The sequence below is a fragment of the Perca flavescens genome, chromosome 12 (assembly GCF_004354835.1).
Source record: "Perca flavescens isolate YP-PL-M2 chromosome 12, PFLA_1.0, whole genome shotgun sequence".
NCBI classification, from domain to species: Eukaryota; Metazoa; Chordata; class Actinopteri; order Perciformes; family Percidae; genus Perca; species Perca flavescens.
The window spans coordinates 26,339,802-26,360,617 of NC_041342.1; the positions used below are offsets into that span (position 1 = coordinate 26,339,802).

The following is a 20,816-nucleotide window of genomic DNA, read 5'->3' on the forward strand; positions in this document are numbered from 1 at the left end:
CCGAATATAAAATTCCAGCACAAAGGAAGCAGAAGGAAATGGAAAATACATGCATCCGGCGGAACGCAAAGGATATAGACTGTTAAACTAGTGACCAAATGTAGCCTCAAGAAGCTTCGTGAACCTTTTTATTTATTTTCTGAGGCCACATTTATTATTTATTTATAGAAGACCAATTCTATTACCATAATATTTGCTGCCAAAGATACGCTGGTTATATTACCTATGAAGATTTAAGGGATGTGGGAGAGTTTTCAGGCTAAATATCTTTTGTAATTATCTATGGTATAAGTCACTCAAGGGCCATGGAAATCACCAAATTTAAATACGTTGCATATTGTTTTCTAACACTAAGACATTAATCAAACATTGCCCGAGTGAACACTTTTGCCCAAAGTTCACAGATGGCTCTGTAGTGTTTGCTCATCCTGCTGTGATGTGTTAGCACAGTGTGTGGGACTGGGAGCACCATACCCTCCTGTGATCCCTTGTCTCTGGAACGAGAGAAACACACATACACACATCGAGAGAGAGAGAGAGAGAGAGAGAGAGAGAGAGAGAGAGAGATGCTGAGTGAGAAGTAGCACAGCTCCAGGCTAGAGTTAGTGAATGAATGAACCATTATAGTACAGCTTTCTGGAGCAGGCACACAGGAGAGAAAGTCTCTTCTTTTCATTTAGTTTCACTGCAACTGTAGGTAAATAATTTTTAGAGTGTCAGTCTGCTTTAAAATTTAGTTTTGTTTTAGGGATTTATTCCAGAACAGCAACACGTTGCACAACATGTCATCTGTATGTTCAGTTCAGCTCATGCTTTAAGTTGTGCATCAAATCTATGTTGAATGTGTACATTTGTTTTCCGTGTGTGTATGTCTGTGTGTGTGTGTGTGTGTGTGCATGCGTGCGTGCGTGCGTGCGTGCGTGTGCGCGCGCGCCCCCACGAAGCATCACAGCCTGAGGCCTTGGGTTGAGTTTGATCTGCTGTGATGTGCCGCTGTCTCTCTGGGGCCGCAACTATTCTAGTCCCTGGCTCTGTCATTGTGTGCGTTTGTTCTGTTTTTTGCATGTTTGTGTTTATTTCTTACCTATTCAAGGCTCCTGTCATCTCAAAATGTGTGTGCACAGTGGTGTTTTTTCCTGTTCTGGTGTTCTGAAGCATACTTGTATGTTTTTTGTAAGTGTGTGTGGGTGTGTCAAATATTATGTGCCTGCAGGCTGGCAACGATTAGACTGTTGCACTTAAAGGTCCCATGGCATGAAAATGTCACTTTATGAGGTTTTTTAACATTAATATGCATTTCCCCAGCCTGCCTATGGTCCCCCAGTGGCTAGAAATGGCGATAGGTGTAAACCAAGCCCTGGGTATCCTGCTCTGCCTTTTGAGAAAATGAAAGCTCAGATGGGCCGATCTGGAATCTTCTCCTTATGAGGTCATAAGGAGCAAGGTTACCTCTTAGAATTTGGCCCACCCATGAGAGAGAGAGACATTATGGCTTTCAAATGAGCAAAGTGGCAGTTGGTCAAGGCCACACCCCCACCCTCGACCTTGCCACCCTCTCTCTCCTCCTCAATAGCTACAGACACAGAAATAGTACATCCTAAGGAAAGCTCATTGTGGGACTGGCTCTAGTGGCTGTAATTCTGCACCAAGGCTGAATTTCGGGAAAGAGACTTCAGATACAGTATTAGGGGACCACTAAAAAAGTAGTAGTTTAAAAGTAGGCACTAGACTAGGTCTAGTACCGAAACGTATGCGGGAGTTTCTTTGCAACTTTTGAACAGCTTGTCCCCCCCGACGCACCTGTCTCACGTTAAAGATGTGCAAAGTATTTTTTTGTATTGAACAGTTAAATTGTCCCTTCATTGATTCAAGTGTTAACTGTCCATTCTATTGTACGCATAAAGTACCACTTGTGTGTGTGTCTATGTGTTTTCCTGTTTGTGTGCGCATACATGTGTGTCCTCACTTTGACCTCACACTTCTAGAAGAAGACTGAGAGATAGAAGAAGGGACGCAATGAGAAAAAAAGAGAGTGAGAGTATAATAATTATTGTACTGAGTACTGCCAGAAGTGCCACTTTGGCCTTCAAGTAGTGGTTATCCCTTAGCCATTGATGTACCGTTAACATCACTGTGTGATGTGTTGATGAGTAATGGACCTGAAAAGCACTATTGAAAACTCATTTGACCATTTCAGTAGTTGCACCTTTCAAGAAAAGGATGGAGAAAACATCAATGGTGATAGACTCATATGAAAGCTTCCTGCGAGCTGTTGAATTTGTCCTCTTTTTGCTAAAACAATTACAAAGTGTATGAGTTGAGTAGATATCCCTGATTATTCAGTATCTAGCGAGGTTTTTACTGCACCATGACGTGGTCAACTTGTTGAACTCAAGCTCCATTGTTCACCCTTAGTTATAAAGCTTAAACAGATCTTATAGTAATTTGTTGTACTATAGCCGGGGGGATGCGTGGGATTTCCCCTTTTATGTTCTATATATCCCTGCCTCCGCTGAATTATTTTATAACTAAGTAAAGCGCTGTAAAGTGAACATATAGTGCCATAGAACGATAAAATCAGAGCGGCAGTGGCTGGTTGTATTCAGCCACCACAGAGCTCCGGGGCGCCGGCGACGGCGTATATTGGCGGCAGTGGCAGTTTAGCCACCAAAAGGTGACTGCGAGCCGGCTACAGGCACCGCCAGAAGACGGCCCTTTCAGGGGCCATGGTAGTGAAGTTTAGCCAGAAAAAGTGTGCGTCATCCGGCGATGACAGTTTAGGCACCAAAACGACTGGATAGGTTTAGGACACAGATGGTGGTTAAAACACAAGGAACGATCAAGCGTTTCCTGGGTGAAAGTATTTTTTTTTCGCCGCAAAGTGGTGCAAAGTGAACTCACGCTCTTCGGCTTGAAAGAGCTGTGTTTAATGTTGACACCATGTTGTGGTTTTTGAGATTATTTTACATTGGATATTGAAGTTCATAAATAAGTGTTTTGGCATGGCTGGCCAAGTGGCACTAAATCCATGGTATTGGAAGGGGGCTATCGCACCCTGACTATTAGTGACATTTGCCACAGGGAAAAGCACTCCAGTGTATCAGATTTTTGTCTGATGGTCAAACTATTATTGTTACTTCTTCAAGTAAGCTTCTAGCTTTTTATCTTTATATTTCATTTACTGTATTTTGCATTTTTTGCTGTAAAAAACTCCAGTTGTGAAAGAAGCATCTAAATCCTTTACTCAAAGGGATAGTTTGGATATTTTGGGTGGGTTTGTATGAGGTACTTATCCATAGTCAGTGTATTACCTTCAGTAGATGGCGGTCGGCACGCCTCCAGTTTGGAGAAGCAGGCTGGAGTATTGACACAGAAGCAATGTACTGCTGTTGACAGAGACAGCAGCAAAACAACCAACACACTAACTGACCAAGGCAGCCGTAGACCAGCAACTCCTGTGTTCTGCGAGGTAAAATTACTGTTTTTGTCAAAGGAGTATGGTGGCTTTGAAGAGAGCATATGGATATAATGGTTTCAGTTGCCATTCGGTAAGGGCTGTCTGACAGCAAGGTAAAGCGGTAAAAATAGTCTTAGTATAGCGTACACTTAAAGGTGCTTTAGGTAGGATTGTGAAGATCCAGGACTTAGCCAAAGAATTTGAACATTGACAACTTCTCAGTCCCTCCCACCCCCTTCCTGCTAAAGCCCAAACGGTCTCCTAAGCCCCTCCCCCCACAAGGGAGAATGAATGCGTGTGCATGAGCAGTGATTGATACGCAGTTAGACACCCCCCCCTGGCCATGATTGGTACATCTGAACAGGGAGCTGTGGATTTTTGGTGGTGCCAGAGGAGCCAGATTTTTTTTTTTATTATCTGCTTCATGTAGTTCTACTGGAACATGTTTCTACTGGTCAGTTTTAGCAAATATGACAGAAAGTTAGTTTTATAAGTCTTACCTACTGCATCTTTAAACTGATATTGATTTTTGTAGGTGGGCCTTATTTTCTTCTTTTTTCTGCCCCCGTCCACAGCAGTACATTGCTTAGCTTCTGTGTTGGTACTCCTGCCTGCTTCTCCAAACTGGAGGCGTGCCGACCGCCATTTACTGTAGGTAATACACTGACTATGGATAAGTACCTCATACAACCCCACTTCAAAAAAAAATCCCTTTAAGCAAAAGTAACAATACCACAACATAAAATACTCCATTACACTCAATATGTTCTGAATCTAAATTTGACTCTAGTAAAAGTACTGAAGTATTACAACTCAATGTACTGAAAATATCAAAAGTTATCATACTCAAAGTACTGTATTCATAAGCTGATCCTACTGTATGTTTTGTATGTAAAATATCAATCTGTAAATCAACTATAATAACTATAGTTGTCAAATATTTGCAGGCAAATAATTTGGTATTCACCGAATGATTACCTAAGCAGTTGAATCTGTTTCTAGTTTCTAATCTGGTTTACTAGTTATTAAAGAAGCTTCATGTCTACAGGCGCTGTTATCGCTAGTGTCCCACTTTCTAATTACAATGTAAAAAAGAAAAAAAAAACATAAACACACATCTGACAGCTCACTCAGCCGTAACGTTAGATGTCTTATCGGCCAATTAACCCACAGGGTGACCTCAACAAGGTTATGTCATCTTTGATCATATTTATGGAGGCGTATGCTACCGTACTGTATGTGTAGCACAACATTATGTATGTTAACGTTGCGTGCGTGTATGTTTGTGTAGGAAATTGCCTGTAGCAAGGCAGGGAAAGAAACAGAGAGAGACACTGAGACAAGAGAGTTTAAAAAAGCACAAAAGAAAAGCAAATTGTTGACAAGAGAGTGGACTTAAAGTGAGAGTGAGAAAAAAATAACCTTTGAAATAATTCTCTCTTCAATTTCCCCATTTTCCAAGCACTGGGTTTATCCCATTGGCCCATTATGAAACTCAGAGACAAAAGCTTTCTAATCCTGGCTCTTCTGCACTGCCTTTGATGGCTGGGTGTGTAGGCAAGTCAATGAGTGTGTGTGTGTGTGTTTGACTGCTATCTGAGTGTGTTGGATTGACTGTGTGTGTGTGTGTGTGTGTGTGTGTGTGTGTATTTTGACTGCTATCTGAGTGTGCTGGATTGTGTGTGTGTGTGTGTGTGTGTGTGTGTGTGTGTGTGTGTGTGTGTGTGTGTGTGTGTGTGTGTTTGTGCGCGTGCATGCTCTAAGCTGTGTACTGAGTTATCCCACGGCGCTCAGTGGTGTGTACGTGTGTTTGTATCTGTGCAATCCGGAGATTGTTTGTGTGTGCATATGTTTATGTTAAATTAGACCGAACTGAAATTATCTCCACGGGGATGCTGCATCAAGAATAAGATACATCAAAGAGAAACGGGTTCTACATAAGAGCAGAGCAAACAGGGCTTCTATATGCAGCCCAAACCTCTCACAACGCTGAGAAAAAAATCTAATCAAAATGTGCAAAAGTGTGGATTAAAAAGTAGAAACCAAATGCGGAGAATGTATCAAAAGCAAAGTAAAGAAAAAAAATGTAGCAAAATTAATATTCATTGATCCATTGATTATCCCTACATTTATAAACAGCAATGTTAATGACATGCGGGAATAAAACTTAGCGCCCCCAAAAAAAAAAAAAAAAAGAAACAAAAGATCCAGCCCCAGTTTTAGCTGCTCCCTATACCATTGCTGTCAAGGAAACGTGATATTTCATTGCTGTTGGCGACAGATAATCTACATCGATAAGCCCCACCTCCCTCTTCTCCCTTGATCCCTCACATCACATCTTTCTCACGTTAATCATCTTTGTTTCTTCTTTCACACACACCCTTACACACATGTATAGGGTTAGTGAGCTTAGTTTCTGTCTGTGTGTATGTGTGTGTATGTGTTTGTGTGTGTGTGTGTGTGTGTGTGTGTGTGTGTGTGTGTGTCTGCCTAGAGCTTGCCTTTAGGCATAAGCACTGGTAGACCCTGGTTAAACCGAAGCAGTTGGGGCAGTTAGAAGAAAGGATTCATCACGGCAGGAGGAAGCTCTTAGGTGCAGCAAAGCCTACAAATGGTCTCCTGTAGGTTTACTGTAGCATCAGGCGCATGAGCAATGTGTCACATGTGATCAATCTGCCAAATTGAAATTGCTAAAGATGACTGGACATATTTCTGTCTCAAAGTGCACGATTGTTTTTAACTTGCTGCACACAGGGGTGGAAGTAACACATTACTTTTACTCTCGTTACTGCAACAAAGCCCTAACCCTTACCCTAACTTGTACAATTTGTCCTTTTTTATTTTATTTTATTTTTAAGTATTGTACTTCAAACATTTCAAGTTGCATCCATTGCAGAGTAGAAACAAAAGTCCTGAAAAGCGTGGGAGAACAGAGCAAAGGAGAGGAGATAAATCAGCAGCTGCAGCAGAGAAGCGGGAGTGTCCGCGGCCGTAGGAGGGCAGAGCTCCGGAGTGTACGCTCACTAGGCCGAGTGTCAAGGGGGTCAACGGATTAGGTCTGGAACAGAACCCAGGAGTACCACTTTTACTTCAGCTCTCTACCTCGGTATGAGCGTTAGCGAGGTCGGACAACGGTGTTGGGTGAAAGGGCCAGGCTTTCGGCCGGCGTTTCAGTTCAAGGGTGTTGTTGGATGGGGGCCGAGGTCAGGGCTTCGTGCAGGCCAGTCAGGTTCCTCCACACCAAACTGGGAAAACCATTTCGATATAGAGAGGGCTTTGTACACGGGGGCATTGTCATGTTGAAACAGCAGAGGGCTAAAAACACAAACTGCTGGAAGCACACTATTGTCTTGGAACTAAGGGGGCTTCCCAAAACATGAGAAATAGCCCCAAACCAAAAGTACACAATTGTATTTAAGTACATATAGGAAAAAGACTTTTGTCATCTAGCTAGGCCTACATTGATGAAAATAATGTAATGGAACATATGCTTTTTAAACCCTTTTTTTTAAGAAATTGACAATTTCTTTTCTTGTTTTACATTGTATACATATGTTAAGTCCTATCCTGTAAAGCCACTTTGAGCTCATGAAAAGGGCTACAATTTATTATTATTATTAAGCATTATGTGGCAATGTCAAATATGTGGACCAGTGTGTGAGCAAACCCACTACATAGCTTGGTGTGTCTTCACTATTAAATCTTCTCCACCTACTGGCAGACAGAAAATACAAAGTTAAATTAAAACAAATCTCTGTATTTAATGTGTCTTTTTTTGGATTTGTTTTTCTCTTGCTTTTGATTTATCCACAACCTCGCCTTCTGTCTGTCTCTCTTTTTCTCTGGTGAGCGTTTTAAATCAGGCGAACAGTGGGAAGACAAGCTGCCTAGCAACGAGTTCAGCCGCACACACTCACATCCACACAAATCTATCTCTGCACACATGACAACATACCGTGTTATCTCTGTGTGTCTCTGTAGGGAGTTTGGCTGGAGGGATCCAGAGCTGCCGGAGGTGATCCAGATGTTGCAACATCAGTTCCCATCAGTGCAGTCCAACGCTGCTGCCTACCTCCAGCACCTCTGCTTTGGAGACAACAAGATCAAATCCGAGGTATTGATCTCTGAAGAGAACCCACACCAAGAGAGAGGGCTTTCAGACAGAGGATTGAATTGCAAAACGCTGCTTGGCCCTAACTCACCCTGCTGCCTACACCTACACACACGCACGCACGCACGCACGCACACACACATGCATGCATGCATACCTTGGGTCAGGGTTGGTGACTTCCAGTAAAGAGTTTTATCAAAACACACACAAAAAAAATACTTTCCCACTATTTCCTCTAGTATGCAGATAGGAATGCAGATACTGCAGTGTTTGATTTTTGTTTCTGCTGAAGTTCAACTGAACATTGTTTCTGGAAAGGTACGCTGCTGTTGAGTTTTTTTTAAGTGGAATTTTTCAGTGCTTCAAATACCACAGGCAAGATTCCAGGGGACAAGGGTTCTTAACAAAAGGGTGAGTGGGTGAGTGTGTGTGTGTGTTTTTGATGGTCATGCAACAGACCAATGGAGAAATAATACAACAACAACCTTTCCACAGTGCTTTTTGCCGCCGGGTCCGCGAGCCAGTCGCAATTATGTAATCACAAAGGTTTGCAGGTGTGCATGTACGATTGTAAGGACTGAAGAACCATGCAGCAGGTCTTTCACATCTGGCAATATTAAGCCAGCAACATGCAGAAGATATTTTATATAACATAACTGCCATAAATATGCACATACTGTAAAAAAAAAGAAAAATCCTTGATTAACCTAGTTGGCAATTTGCATAAGGAGTGGCATTTCTGTCCCATCGCCTGAGTAGTGAAACATTTGATAGGTGTTTAATGAGGGGAAACTCCTGGTGCATTCACGTGCTCCTCGGATGGTCCCATTTCCTGAGTCGTTCTTCCAACTTCGGTGTGTTCATGAGCTATAAGTCGCAATGTGAAAACAACATGGACGCCAAGCTTCATCTACTGTACGTAAAGCATGGGATCCCCTTCTGTTTTGTACAGCGTCTAGATGACGGGTTGGCGGAGACTAGCTTCCCAGTGAATAATTATGTTACTATCCGTTCATGCTGAAACTGTTTGAAGCTTTAAGCCGCCGACGCATGATAGGCGGCAAAACTGCTTTGCTCCGGCTGATCAATTGATTTCTTATGGGGAAAGCGGTGCCACCCAACTATGCGCTGCGCTACCCCTGGTATCGCGCACCGTTTGGATTTGCTGATTTGCGGTGCTCTCAAAGTTCAAATTATTTCAACTTTGATCTAGTTGCCGCTGACGTTTCAATAAGCGCAACCAATGTCCTACCTAGCGCAGAGAGCAAACCACGTATCATGTGTAGGCAGCTGTATATTAGTGATTTTGTCCCAGACTTGTTGCTGCACCAGTAAATTCCCTAAAACCACTCAAGTATTGCATTACCTGACTAGTTATCATGGTTAATGCTAATAAATAACTTTTCTAATCAGGGTCACTCTACATTGACAGCAGCTAATTGCGATAACCTATAACCATATCACGAATCAATATTAATATTAATGTGAGCAAAAAATTTATATGCAATACTTGAATTAATAAATTATTTTCTTACCATTAACCCAACATTTACTTTAGTCTGGCACGTTCTGCGAAATATTAAAAAATATATAACTCTGCAACCCCGACAACTCTCGGGAACTACATTTTTTCAAATATTCCAACATCACATTTGTCCCCGTGTGCAGCTGTCTGAGCTCCGCCAAACTATATATTTGATGGCATTAACTCCTCATTAAGTACACTTAACCCAACTCTGAGTACAGCCCTGTTCCTGCAGTCTATCCTTCTGTCCTTTAGAGCAGTCATCACTCGTCTCTGAGAAAACTGTTCCATTTGTCTCTTCAATGTCAACTCCATTCAGCTCATTTCCACTTTATTAATCCCCATGGAGACGATGGATTTGAGGGCAAACAAAGTTCTTCAAACAGCAATCAGCCAACAGGCATTAAGGATAGATTGAGAGAGAGACGGATGAGAAAGACGATGATGATGTTGAAATTGTGTTGAAGAATGATGTATGGTAGTATTTAGAGCAGGGCTGCTAAGACTACAACCTACAGGCCGGATTGTTTTTTGCCCTTGAGAGAGATGCCTAACTGTTGAAATAATAGATGGGAGGCTGAGGGATATGTGGCCTACTGCCTGTTCAGTCTCCGAGCACTGGATGTACTGTAAAGCTGTGTTATTGTGTGCTTGATTTATTCTGTTATGATGTTGGGTAGTGTTTGATTCAGAAGCCTTTATCTGCGATGGTAGAAAGTGCTGCTTCGTTCCATTACAGTCTAACGTTAGCATACTGCTAACTATTAAGCAGCTACACGCTAACGTGGCATAGCTGTAAAATTCCGGTTGTGTAATATTTGTTTTAGAAGCCTTTAGTTGTGATTTTTCATGGTACAAAGTCCTGCTATATACTCCGTTGCAGTAGCTCCAGCTTCAACTAGTGAAACACCGAGTGGAGGCTCCGGAGTTTCCAGGAAGTATGCTGGCCAATCAAAGCAGACTGGGCTTTTTCAGGAGGATGGCTTAAAGAGACAGGCTCTCCTTACAGAGCATCTCATACAGAGGGTGAATACAGGTGCAGCAGCCATGAGCAGTATGAGAAAAATAAAGTGTTTTTTTAACATTAAAGCATGTAAATATGTTCTAGTACAAACACAAAATATAGGTATAATCCTGAAAATGCTATATAATAGTTGCCCTTTAATGGCAATAGTTGCCCTACCTTTATCTGGAGCACAAATTACACAATGTTCAAGCACAACTGCCTTGTTTCCATGTATTCGCCTTCACTAAAATGTCTCTTGTTTTTATAGACAGCAGGCAGTCTGCCCTAGATTTTTTTCTTTGTCTAGACGGCAGAAAGCAGGGAGGGCTGCAGACACTTAGAGGGGTGATGGGACACAAAGTGCAGTGGCTGGCATTTAAATAAATCTTGCACAAGTGCCATAGTAGCCAATGCGCACTGTTTATTTCCAGGTGTTAAAAAGTAGAAACTAATATTTACATGATAACAAGTTCTCCAAACACAGCATCATTTTTTATAGTTGATGTGAACCAGCCCTAATGTCTTCCGATATTGTTTAGACACCTGTTTTGAATGTTATCACTCCACTGAATGGGAGTTATCAGTGGTTATCAGCCTCATGGATATGGGTTCGAAAGGGTCTGCTACACCTACTAGTAGGTTCAGAAGGCTGTTATCATTTATTCTCTTTTTAGCGCTTCAGAGTCCCATTGTGAATTTAACAAAACTAACATTACTTGGTTATGCTTAGGCGACAAAACTATTTGGTAAGGTTTAAGAAAAAAGTCAGGGTTTGGGATAAAATACTTACATTTGTGGCACACAAACACCGTTCTTCCCGGTGAAAGTCTGGTGTGGGTTTGACCCATGCATGACGCCCCCTATATGTGGACTTTCGCTCTTTATACTTCTCCTGACCATTGACGTTCTTCATACTATGTCATCTTACAGCGCCGTGGTCGCACAGTTGCTCTGAGCATCTGATGTGTTATCCAGCTTAGCAGTAGATGATAACGGTCAACTAGCCAACATTTAGTCAACTGATAACATTTATTGTTATACTGTAGGGGAAATTGGCATAAATGCATAGAAACACATCTATTGGTCATGAATTTCACAGTGCTGTCCCTCTGATTCCGTCCTGCCTCTTCTGTCTTCAGATCCGGCGGCAGGGTGGCATCCAGCTGCTGGTGGACTTGTTGGACCACCGGATGACCGATGTGCACCGCAGCGCCTGCGGAGCCCTGAGGAACCTGGTGTACGGCAAAGCCAACGACGACAACAAGATTGCCCTGAAGAACTGCGGAGGCATACCAGCTCTGGTGCGACTGCTCCGGAAGACCACAGATGTGGAGATCCGAGAGTTGCTCACAGGTAAAAAACACAATTTACAAATGCTTTGATGATACTGAATGTGCAGCAGGGATTGAGATCACACTATCAGGAAACCAGGAATTTTTCTGACATGTCTTTCCGTGCGTTCATGGACATCGGAAAAACATTTTTCCGAGTGAAAACGTCATGATTCACGTCACTTCCTGTGGGAATCAGAGGTGGGAGGGAAACTCGGGCTGGATTTTGCTGACCGGGTTTCCAGGTGACGCGTTGTTGACAACTGACGTTTGATGTAGGAGACTTTGGTTCACTGAACATATTTCAATGACAATAGAAGACAAAGAAACATACTGCCAACATTGTCTGCCAAGAAACATACACAGACATAACATGTTTCAAATTATTCATAAATAGGCCCATGTATAAAAAAAAACAACACCTTATCCGTGTCCTTTCCCGTTGGTTGTCCTGCAGATAACACAAACAAACACCTGTCCATGTTTCTATGCTCGTATAAGAAAACAGCAGCAAATCTTTTGTTACTGTGGCCTCCATGTTTTCATACACCTGATGCTCTAGGCTACGGCCAGTCATGCAACAAGTTGTTATGCCAAACACCAATATAACAGAAAAAGAAGAACTCGCATCCCGACTATGTGAACGCTGGCAGTTGGAAAAACAACGTAATCACGGGGGCAGTCCCTGTTATTCCCAGGTGGCATGAACGCAGCATTTTGCTTGTGTGTCTGTGTGCACCTGTGTGTTCACATACTGAAGATGTTCATATGCACTCACACAAAGACACCTTTTCCTGCATTACCACTGCAGCTGGTAATACTAAAAGTGCAGCCTTGAAATGACCTTTTCAGGTGCAGAAGTTTCTAACAATTACTTATCATGATAAAATGGCATATTTAACAATGAATGAAACTTTGAAGCCAACAAAATAAATGAATAAACAAAGGATTTAGTATTTCCTCAACACATATTCCTAAAACCGCATCGAGAAATTTCTGAAATATCTGTAATTTCTTAATAATTTCCTAGGAGGTTTCCAGGCAAGAACTTTATCATTTGATAATAATTACAGAGAACATAAGAGATGCAGTTATTAGGGGGACTTTTGACTAATGACCTACATACATTCTTCTTACATACTCACACACAGATACATATGTTGCCTGTCATGTGCAACCATACACACTCATATAAGGAACATTCACTAAATATGTGAATATTTGGATATACAACACACAACAAACACTGCACTGCACACACACACACACACACACACACACAGCAGGTTTGTATTCTCTGTCAGTTAAAACAAATATCATCCACACTGTAGAAATGTGTATCCAGGATTGATTAATTTGAGGTTTTAAACCCACTGACGTGTGTTGTAAACTTCCCACCAAAGGGATTAAAGGATTACCAGTAGTGCCCCTACCAGTGTTTGTTTTTACAGCTTTTACTTTATATATCCTGGCAATCCCTTTCTAATTGGCATTCACATTGATGGCCACGGCAAAAGGACTTTTACCTCTGGAGGGGAATAGAGAGACTACAGAGCTAAAAGAGGAATATCACTTTTCAAACTGATCTACATCCAGAATCCTCTGGGGGTTTATTCCAATCCTGTAGCCAAATGAGAAAAATGGATTTCTCTTACCAGCACCCACGCTCATGAAAACATCTCTGCTGTAGGCCTGTCAGTAGCAGGATATATCAGTCATGTCAGAAAGCAAGATTTTAGTTATTTCTGCTTTCTAAAACAGTTGGGTTTTAGGGTGATGTGGGGAAAAAGTTTGGAGACCCTACATATACTAACTCTAGATGGGATCTGTATAAATGTAGGGCCAATTAAGATTTGGCATCAGTACTGCCCAAGTTGGGCCAAATCTGTTCCATTCTGGGCCAGTTGGTGCTGACAATCTGTAGATAAAACCATAAAGTGTAAGCTGTTTAATCATTTTAAACATTCAAATTAAAAAATGTATTTGTTACCATGGAAACTAGAAAGTTCTTCATCAACAGATGGAGTTCACTGATGGATCTGTTGACATGCAAGCTCAGTTACTTCTTATCTGCGGACAGAAGTCCTAAAAGTATAGAAAAAATTTGAAATGACATTTTAACCTCTGCTGAAAATGCATGTTAACAATGTATCTCCATGACAACCAGACAATCTGTGAGATGAACATTTAATGCAGTTAAAAAGCTCCAAAAAAAACTACTAAGTGGACCTTGAGGAATAGTTTTGTCAATCTATTTAAAATAAACATTTTTGATTTTTCCGTCAAGAATTGGGACCAAACAAATCCAAACAATGAGGAAAGGGTCAAGTTGCGTGGTCTACTAAGAGAGTTATTTTATAATCCCATTCATTGGGTTTCAGTGCAGAGCCAGAGATTATTAGAGATAATCTCATTTTTATGAAGTTCACTGTTCTCCAGGCCTCCCTAAAGTCATTGATCCCCTCATTCCTTCATCCATTATCTCATCCAAATGAAGCGTATATCCACTATTTCTTTTCCTTTTCCATACAAACTGACGTTTCTGTTTTGGTACAGCAACACAAAAAATTATGTTATCACAGGATTTTGGGGGTTGCCTAATCTCGCATTGCCAGACCTTCCACCACAGCACTGCAGAAGAGGGTCTAGCTAGTCCACACAGCATTCTGGGATGGGAGAGAAACGTGCTCTGGTCTATTGCCATTTCTTTAAACCAATCACAATCGCCGTGGGTGGCGCTACGTGTCGCACGGAGCCACGGTGCCGCTGCAAAATAGCCTCGGGAAGGATCATATTTTGGTGGAACACGTGTACATTCAAAAGTTGTTTTAGTCGTGCAACAGAAATCTCAGATGGGATTTACCCTGCAGAGATCTGAGGAGCAGTTAACCATAGTCCTCACAAATTGACTGGAGTTCAAAATTCCAACACAAAGAAAGCGTAAGGTAACAGACATCCTACCGAAAAGAAGGAAATTTGGCAAAATGTATGGCAACAACGGAACAATCCCGGGAAGTGGAATGTCGTGGATATAGACCAGGGGTTGCCTGACAAATCTCTAATCGTAGCCTGTGTCCTGTCGTCTAGTGTGTTGGACCGACTTTCTGAGTATCAAGACAAAATTATTTGTGGTGGTTTCTGTTTTTCCGATTGCTAAACGACATTGGGCACAACTGGAGTCACATGTGCAAAACTCAAACTACAGTCTGCACTACCAACAGTCACCTGAGCTAAACAGTTCACATCACCTGCAAAACAGGCTCAGTGCAGCCAAACACTATGCACAAGCCTCACTGAGATAACACACACTGTCACTCAGAACACACTGAGGGTAAAAACACTAGCGTCAAACACCAATACACAAATTACACACTTTTTCATCTTTACAGTTTGAACAATTTGAGTGACTTTACACTACTCAATAGTTTTTTTAAGGAAAAAATATAGATTTTATAACATACCAATTTTTACATAAGGTAAACAAGAAGGAATGGAAATCAGCAGTTTTCTTCAATATAGTATTTTGTCTCTAGTAATTTATGGAATTACTGGGGAAAAAAACTAAAGGTACATACGTAACAGTAACAAAGAATAGTGTGACTAATCCTGCCTCTCTCTAGCATCATGTGGCAAGTTTTCTTCATCACATTGGATGTCTGCATCATCTCTAAATACAAATGAATGTGGTGTTTCTATTGCTTTCACCTCCATTACTTTCTGAAAAACAGTAAGAACGCAGTTTTACTATTGTAAAGATATAGTGTTTTTCACTTTTTTTTGTATAGCTGTGTACATAACCTCAGACATCTTACCTAGACATGTTGGTATCTTTGCTCTTTTACCTGTTTCTCTCAAACGGTACAGTGTATACTTTTTTCATTCTTTTCATTCTTATTTGGTGTTTGTATACAAAAAAAGGCTTTTTGATCTTTCTCTGTATAAATACCATATATGTTCACTAACTAGTCTAAAACAAGACACCTGCTAAGGCTTTCAGCTAGAATTCCAATCAGCAGTGTTTGATAGGCACCAGACTGAAAGCTATTCTGTTTTGAATGTGTGGTTAACAGTTTTGACAGCAGTGTGTTAGCATTTGAACAAAGTGCTGTAAATCTACAGTGTTGTGCACGTTGTGGTTAAAGTCATGGGATAAGTGTGTAGAGTTTTGAAAACTGTGTTCAAGCAATGAAAAACAAACTAGAGTGACTCCAGTTGTGCCCACTGTTGTTTAGCAATCGAAAAAAACTGTAAAATGTGTTTCTAGCTTTAAAGGACTCATCCAACATTCATTTGTTATGAGAGTTATCATAATTACCAGTTTGTGCAGCCCTGTAGGAATTACTACCTTAGGATTTACATCCAAAACCAACGTTGAGTGCCCATTCAGAGTTTGTGTCCAAATACAAACATGCAATTAACATTGGTCTTTTTACTCATCATGACGTGATCTTTTCCTGACCAAGTGTTTTAGTTGTCTAACCCTAACCATACTTTGACCAAAGTCTATGTGCCACAACCACAATCACTCGCTAGCATAACGTAGTTGCCATGTCCAAGGTACTGTAGGAAGCGATCATTTTAAAAACATTAGCATTGGATGTAAAAATCAAAATGTTGTCATTGAACACACAGGGTATTTGCAGAAGCATCCAATAATGATGTTCTTGTCTGACAATAGGGTTGGTTTCTGACATCTAAGTTGTAATTACAATTGAAGAATTGTAATTATTCAATTTGAATGAATAAGCAAACAAATATGGACACCTCTTCTCAGCCAAAGTCCATCAATCAAGGTAATTAATGACAAATTCAATGGATACAGTGCATTTACGGACTGGCCATGCCCCACCAGATGGCGCTGGGAAGCAGTGCACAACATGATCAATACTTCAGTGTAACTAATTAATATATAATTTATATGTATAGATATATATGTAACATTGTTGCTTGTTTTATTACATATAACAAAGGTAGGTTCAATACATTCGAAATATCTTCCTATGGGCGATATACCAAAAGTCAGTAGTCTGCTACTTCTAGCAATGTTCATTTGATGAGCATGGGGCCGGCCCCTCAGCATTCATTAATGAAATGAGCAGATGAAAACATTGTGCATATGTTCAACGCGCTTTCAATAATGAGCTGTGGGGCAAGAACAAGTTGGCCCCATAGCCAATAAAACACAATAGAACGACCTACGTCAAGACATTTTTGAAACTTAATGTTATGTGGTATGGGCATTGCTAGCCAGCTACTAGCTAGCACAACTGTCAGTTGTGTTCGTTTGTTAGCTACTACTAATAGCGAGCCAAATACAGCGAAGCAATATGAATCAAATTGACAATTTATTAAAAGTTTAATTTAGTACATTGTAACCGCGTCACGTTAATATGTGCAGTTATGATTTCATGTACGAGGTGCGTTTGGATTCATTGAGGAAGTAGGTTTGTGTGTAGTTTTATTGATGAGTCGGATGCTGCCCATACAGAGTTTATTGTGCCCCACCAGGCTTTCCATGCCAGAGACGTCACTGCTTATGTCCCGTCTTGCGAGCTCTCGTAAACCAAACTGTCCCTGTGTCCCACAAAGGCTGCCCTTGAGCCTTTATGCACTCCCCTAATTATTTACAGTAGTACTTCACATCAGGGTGACATCAGATAGTTCTGAGGGACATTTCAAAAAGTATTAGTGGTAATATGAAACAATCATGAATACTAACAAACCAAAGCGAGCTCGGGGAAACCTTATGAGGAAAGTAAAATTTAAAAGGATCCTCACATTTCCCACATACAATAACATTTGGTGTGGAGTACAGTATGACCCATGTACTGCATGTATGTTTATATGAGTGTTGTGAGTAGTGAGTGGTGAGTTGTAGTTTAGGCTTAGCAAAGATGGAAATAAAAGGTTTTTTGTATGCTGCTAGAGTCTTAAAGAAGATTACCATATATATTAGAACAGCAATTCAAGGCACGGAGCACAGAAATCCCTCCTGTCACAAATTAATCAGCTGAACGACCGGCCGGACGCGGACAGACCATGCTCTCCTCTCTCTGTCTCTCTCTCTCTCTCTCTCTCTCAAAGACCCAGAGGAGATAACTCTCTCTCTCCCTATTTCTCAACCTCTCTCGCTCTCTCTCTCATCCCCACTATGGTTGGGTTTTCGTAATTGGTCTCCCCTTCTCTTCCTGTCGGTCTCCTGTCCTCTTTGCCTTTCTCTCATCTCTATATCACCTGCCCTCTCTGACTCTCTCTCTCCCTCTGGTGAGCATTTTGAATCAGGATCACAGCAGGAAGTCAAGCTGGCTGCCTGACACACACACACACACACACACACACACACACACACACACACACACACACACACACACACACTCTCTCTCTTTCTCTCTCTTTCTCTTTCGTGCTTGATGGCACAAAAAGTAACAAACAAGGTTGTTACCCTCTGCTCTTCAGTCTCTCTCCCTCTTTTTGGTTTACAATTGCTCTCTCTTTTTTCTTCCCTGTTCAGAACTAAAGATGATTATTTAAAAGGAATGAAGCTGCTTTAAAAGAACAGATATTAGCTCTACCTCTGCAGTGTACAGCAGATCTGATACTATATACCCATTTACATGCAGCCGTCAAATTAGGATTGTTCCAGTTTTCCACCAATGGCGGACTTGGTTGACCGTGACAACACAGCCTCCCTCTTTCATTCCTTCAACCGCCTTCTTGAAAAGGTCAATCTTGGGATTATGATACATGTCCAAAGAATGCTCCTAAAACCTGAATAATCATAGGCATATCCCATGTCTAATCTGAAAATACTACATTCAAAATAATACCTAATTCTGAAAATCCCAACAGAGTATGCTGTTTACATGACACATATCAAATTTGGAATATTGTCATACTCTCGGTTTAATATTAGTGTGCATGTAAATGTCCCCAGTCTGCATGTTTTGTACAGTATATAAAGGCTGTTGAGACCACAGGTCAGACCTGTCTGCTCCAAGTTACACTTCTGCATTAACACATTTTATTATATTATAAAATGCGACCGTGCCTGTAGAAGCAGTAATGTGATGTTTATACATAGATATTAAATTAAACAACTTAAAACCCAATTCTGTTGCAGAAATTTCCAAGAAAGCTCTATTTGAAGTTTAGAATGTAAAAGCTTTCAGGATCTGGATATAGGTTGCAACACTATTGCTTTACAAAGCAACAACGTGAACATGTTCTTATCTACAGTTATTGATCATTGCTTGAACTAGTAACTGATTTATGAAGTACTGTATTGATTAATTAGTTAAAAATGCATTAAGATTCCGAAACGAGAAATTACTATCCCCCAAAAAAAAAAAAAAGAAATGCCAACACACCATGAAATGTTCTCCTCTCTGGCTCACAGATCGTATTGCTTTCTTTAATGTCTTTATTGCCTTTAAAAAATCTGCATGTCATCAGTAGCTGTGGTTCCACTTGTCATTACAATGCAACTTTTGTATCAAGTCCCAGCAGCACACATCATCGAAAGTGACAGGTCTGAGTTGCTCACATTGGTGTCAGCTCTTCAGAAGCAGATGTAGAAGTTGTTGTCACACTGTGATGGGAACCCTCCGCAGTCTGGATCCAATCCTGTCACAATGCTCATCCAGCTTAGGCTAAGCAAAAAGATGGAGAGCGACATCTCGAACGAGCAAGGAAAACGCAGATTAAAAGGGGGAACTGCAATACAAACTGTATGTTATTTACAAAATTAAAACAGTTTAGGATTTGTGTCACAAAGTCATCCAGCTCGCACACATAGTGCTAAGTATAGTACAACCATGAACTGTAATGAAAATGTAAAAACTGATAATAGCCTATATCTTTATAATAGAAATGTATTAAGCCAATAAACAAAGAATAAAGGGAAAATATCACAAAAAGATTTGTATTTGGGCATCAAAATACAAAAAAAGCTACATACAAACATGCAGCAGCTGTGTTTTCTTTATACTGTGCTCATTAACTTTTTAGTTCATTCAAACAGAACTTTAATGCAGTATTCCACTAAAAGGTTTTAAGGCTCAACCCGTTTCATAATTGCAGGTAAATAAAATGTTCTCATCAAGTGATTATGTCCAAATGTATTACTTTAGTTTATCAGTGTGTCTGCCGAGCTGTCTTTTCTTTCTGCTTTACAAAACTAGATACAAACAGATATGATATGATGTCTGAATGAATTAACACATATCACAGTGCTTGAAACTAAACTGCTACTGTCCTGGGTTCAATTCCAGCTTTGGGATCATTTTTGCATGTCATACCCCCCCCACACACACACACACACACACACACACACACACACACACACCTTCACACACTTGTTTCCCCTTGGCCTTAAACAGTGTCATTTGTCAAATAAAGGCCAAAAAGCCCAAATAAATCCCCCGCAAAAAATAAGTACAGGTATAGAGGTTTTTTTATTCCTTTGCAAACCAAATCTGGTTGACCTTGATGTGATTCACAGTATACTGCGTAGATACACTGTGTCCTGTTTTGAATGACAGTGACATTAAAGGACCCAAACTGAGTAAACACGATTCCACGCTATGGCCGAGGCTCATTAACACAAAGCTGTAGGCCTGTGTGTGCCAAGTAATTAACAGTGATCGATGTTCACCTCATTATTATTTGAAAACAGAGTAAAGCTTACGCCTGGGCTTCTAGTTTGAGGACAATACATGTGTGCAGAAATTGATAGCTACCAAATAAAGCTTTTCCTCTCAGATGCTTGACACAATATCAAAAGTGCTGCTTGAGGTATAAGGTGCTATTAGTTGTGTATACTATCGGTAGTTGCAATGTGGAATGATTTTGCATGTAACAGACATCCAATTGAAATCCCCCCCACAAAATTTACTCCCAACCAGTACACACTTAACTTGAATGCCTTTGTAAATGTAAAGTCCAGCAAATTGTGGGAAAACCAAACAAACAGCCTCTTTCTAAAAGTCTCATATACAAGGAACAGGAGTCCACAAAAAATACATCAGGAGAATAAAAAAAAAAAAAAAAAAAAAAAATGAGATCAAGAGGCGAACAAAGATATGTTGCAGAGGAGAGAAATATGACAGGGGAATGAAGATACAGTGCAAATGAGAGATATGAAATGGCTGCAGAGACGAAGAGAGACAGGCAACATATTCATTTCCTCTTCCTCAATATAACTGCTGAAACTCAAGGCTGAGGCAATTAACCTCCTTCATCTGTCATTCACTCATGGTTCTGTGTGTGTGTGTGTGTGTGCGTGTGTGTGTGCATTCATAGTGCAGATCAAAGATAAAATCCTGCTGCCTTTCAGCTCAGGGAGATGATGTCATTCTTTGCACAGCAAGAAGTGACTCTGGCAAACA

At 40.7% G+C, this 20,816-nt stretch overlaps 1 protein-coding gene across 9 annotated transcripts in view; it reads left to right on the forward strand.

The window, feature by feature from the left end:
- Window positions 1-20,816, forward strand: part of LOC114564986 (catenin delta-2) — a 135,026-nt gene that overhangs the window by 79,275 nt on the left and 34,935 nt on the right. For all 9 annotated transcript variants that reach the window (XM_028592740.1, XM_028592742.1, XM_028592743.1 and 6 more), the window contains 2 exons: window positions 7,439-7,571; window positions 11,239-11,452. In XM_028592740.1, coding sequence (XP_028448541.1) covers window positions 7,439-7,571; window positions 11,239-11,452 — 347 coding nt within the window. The remainder of the gene's footprint in view (window positions 1-7,438; window positions 7,572-11,238; window positions 11,453-20,816) is intronic.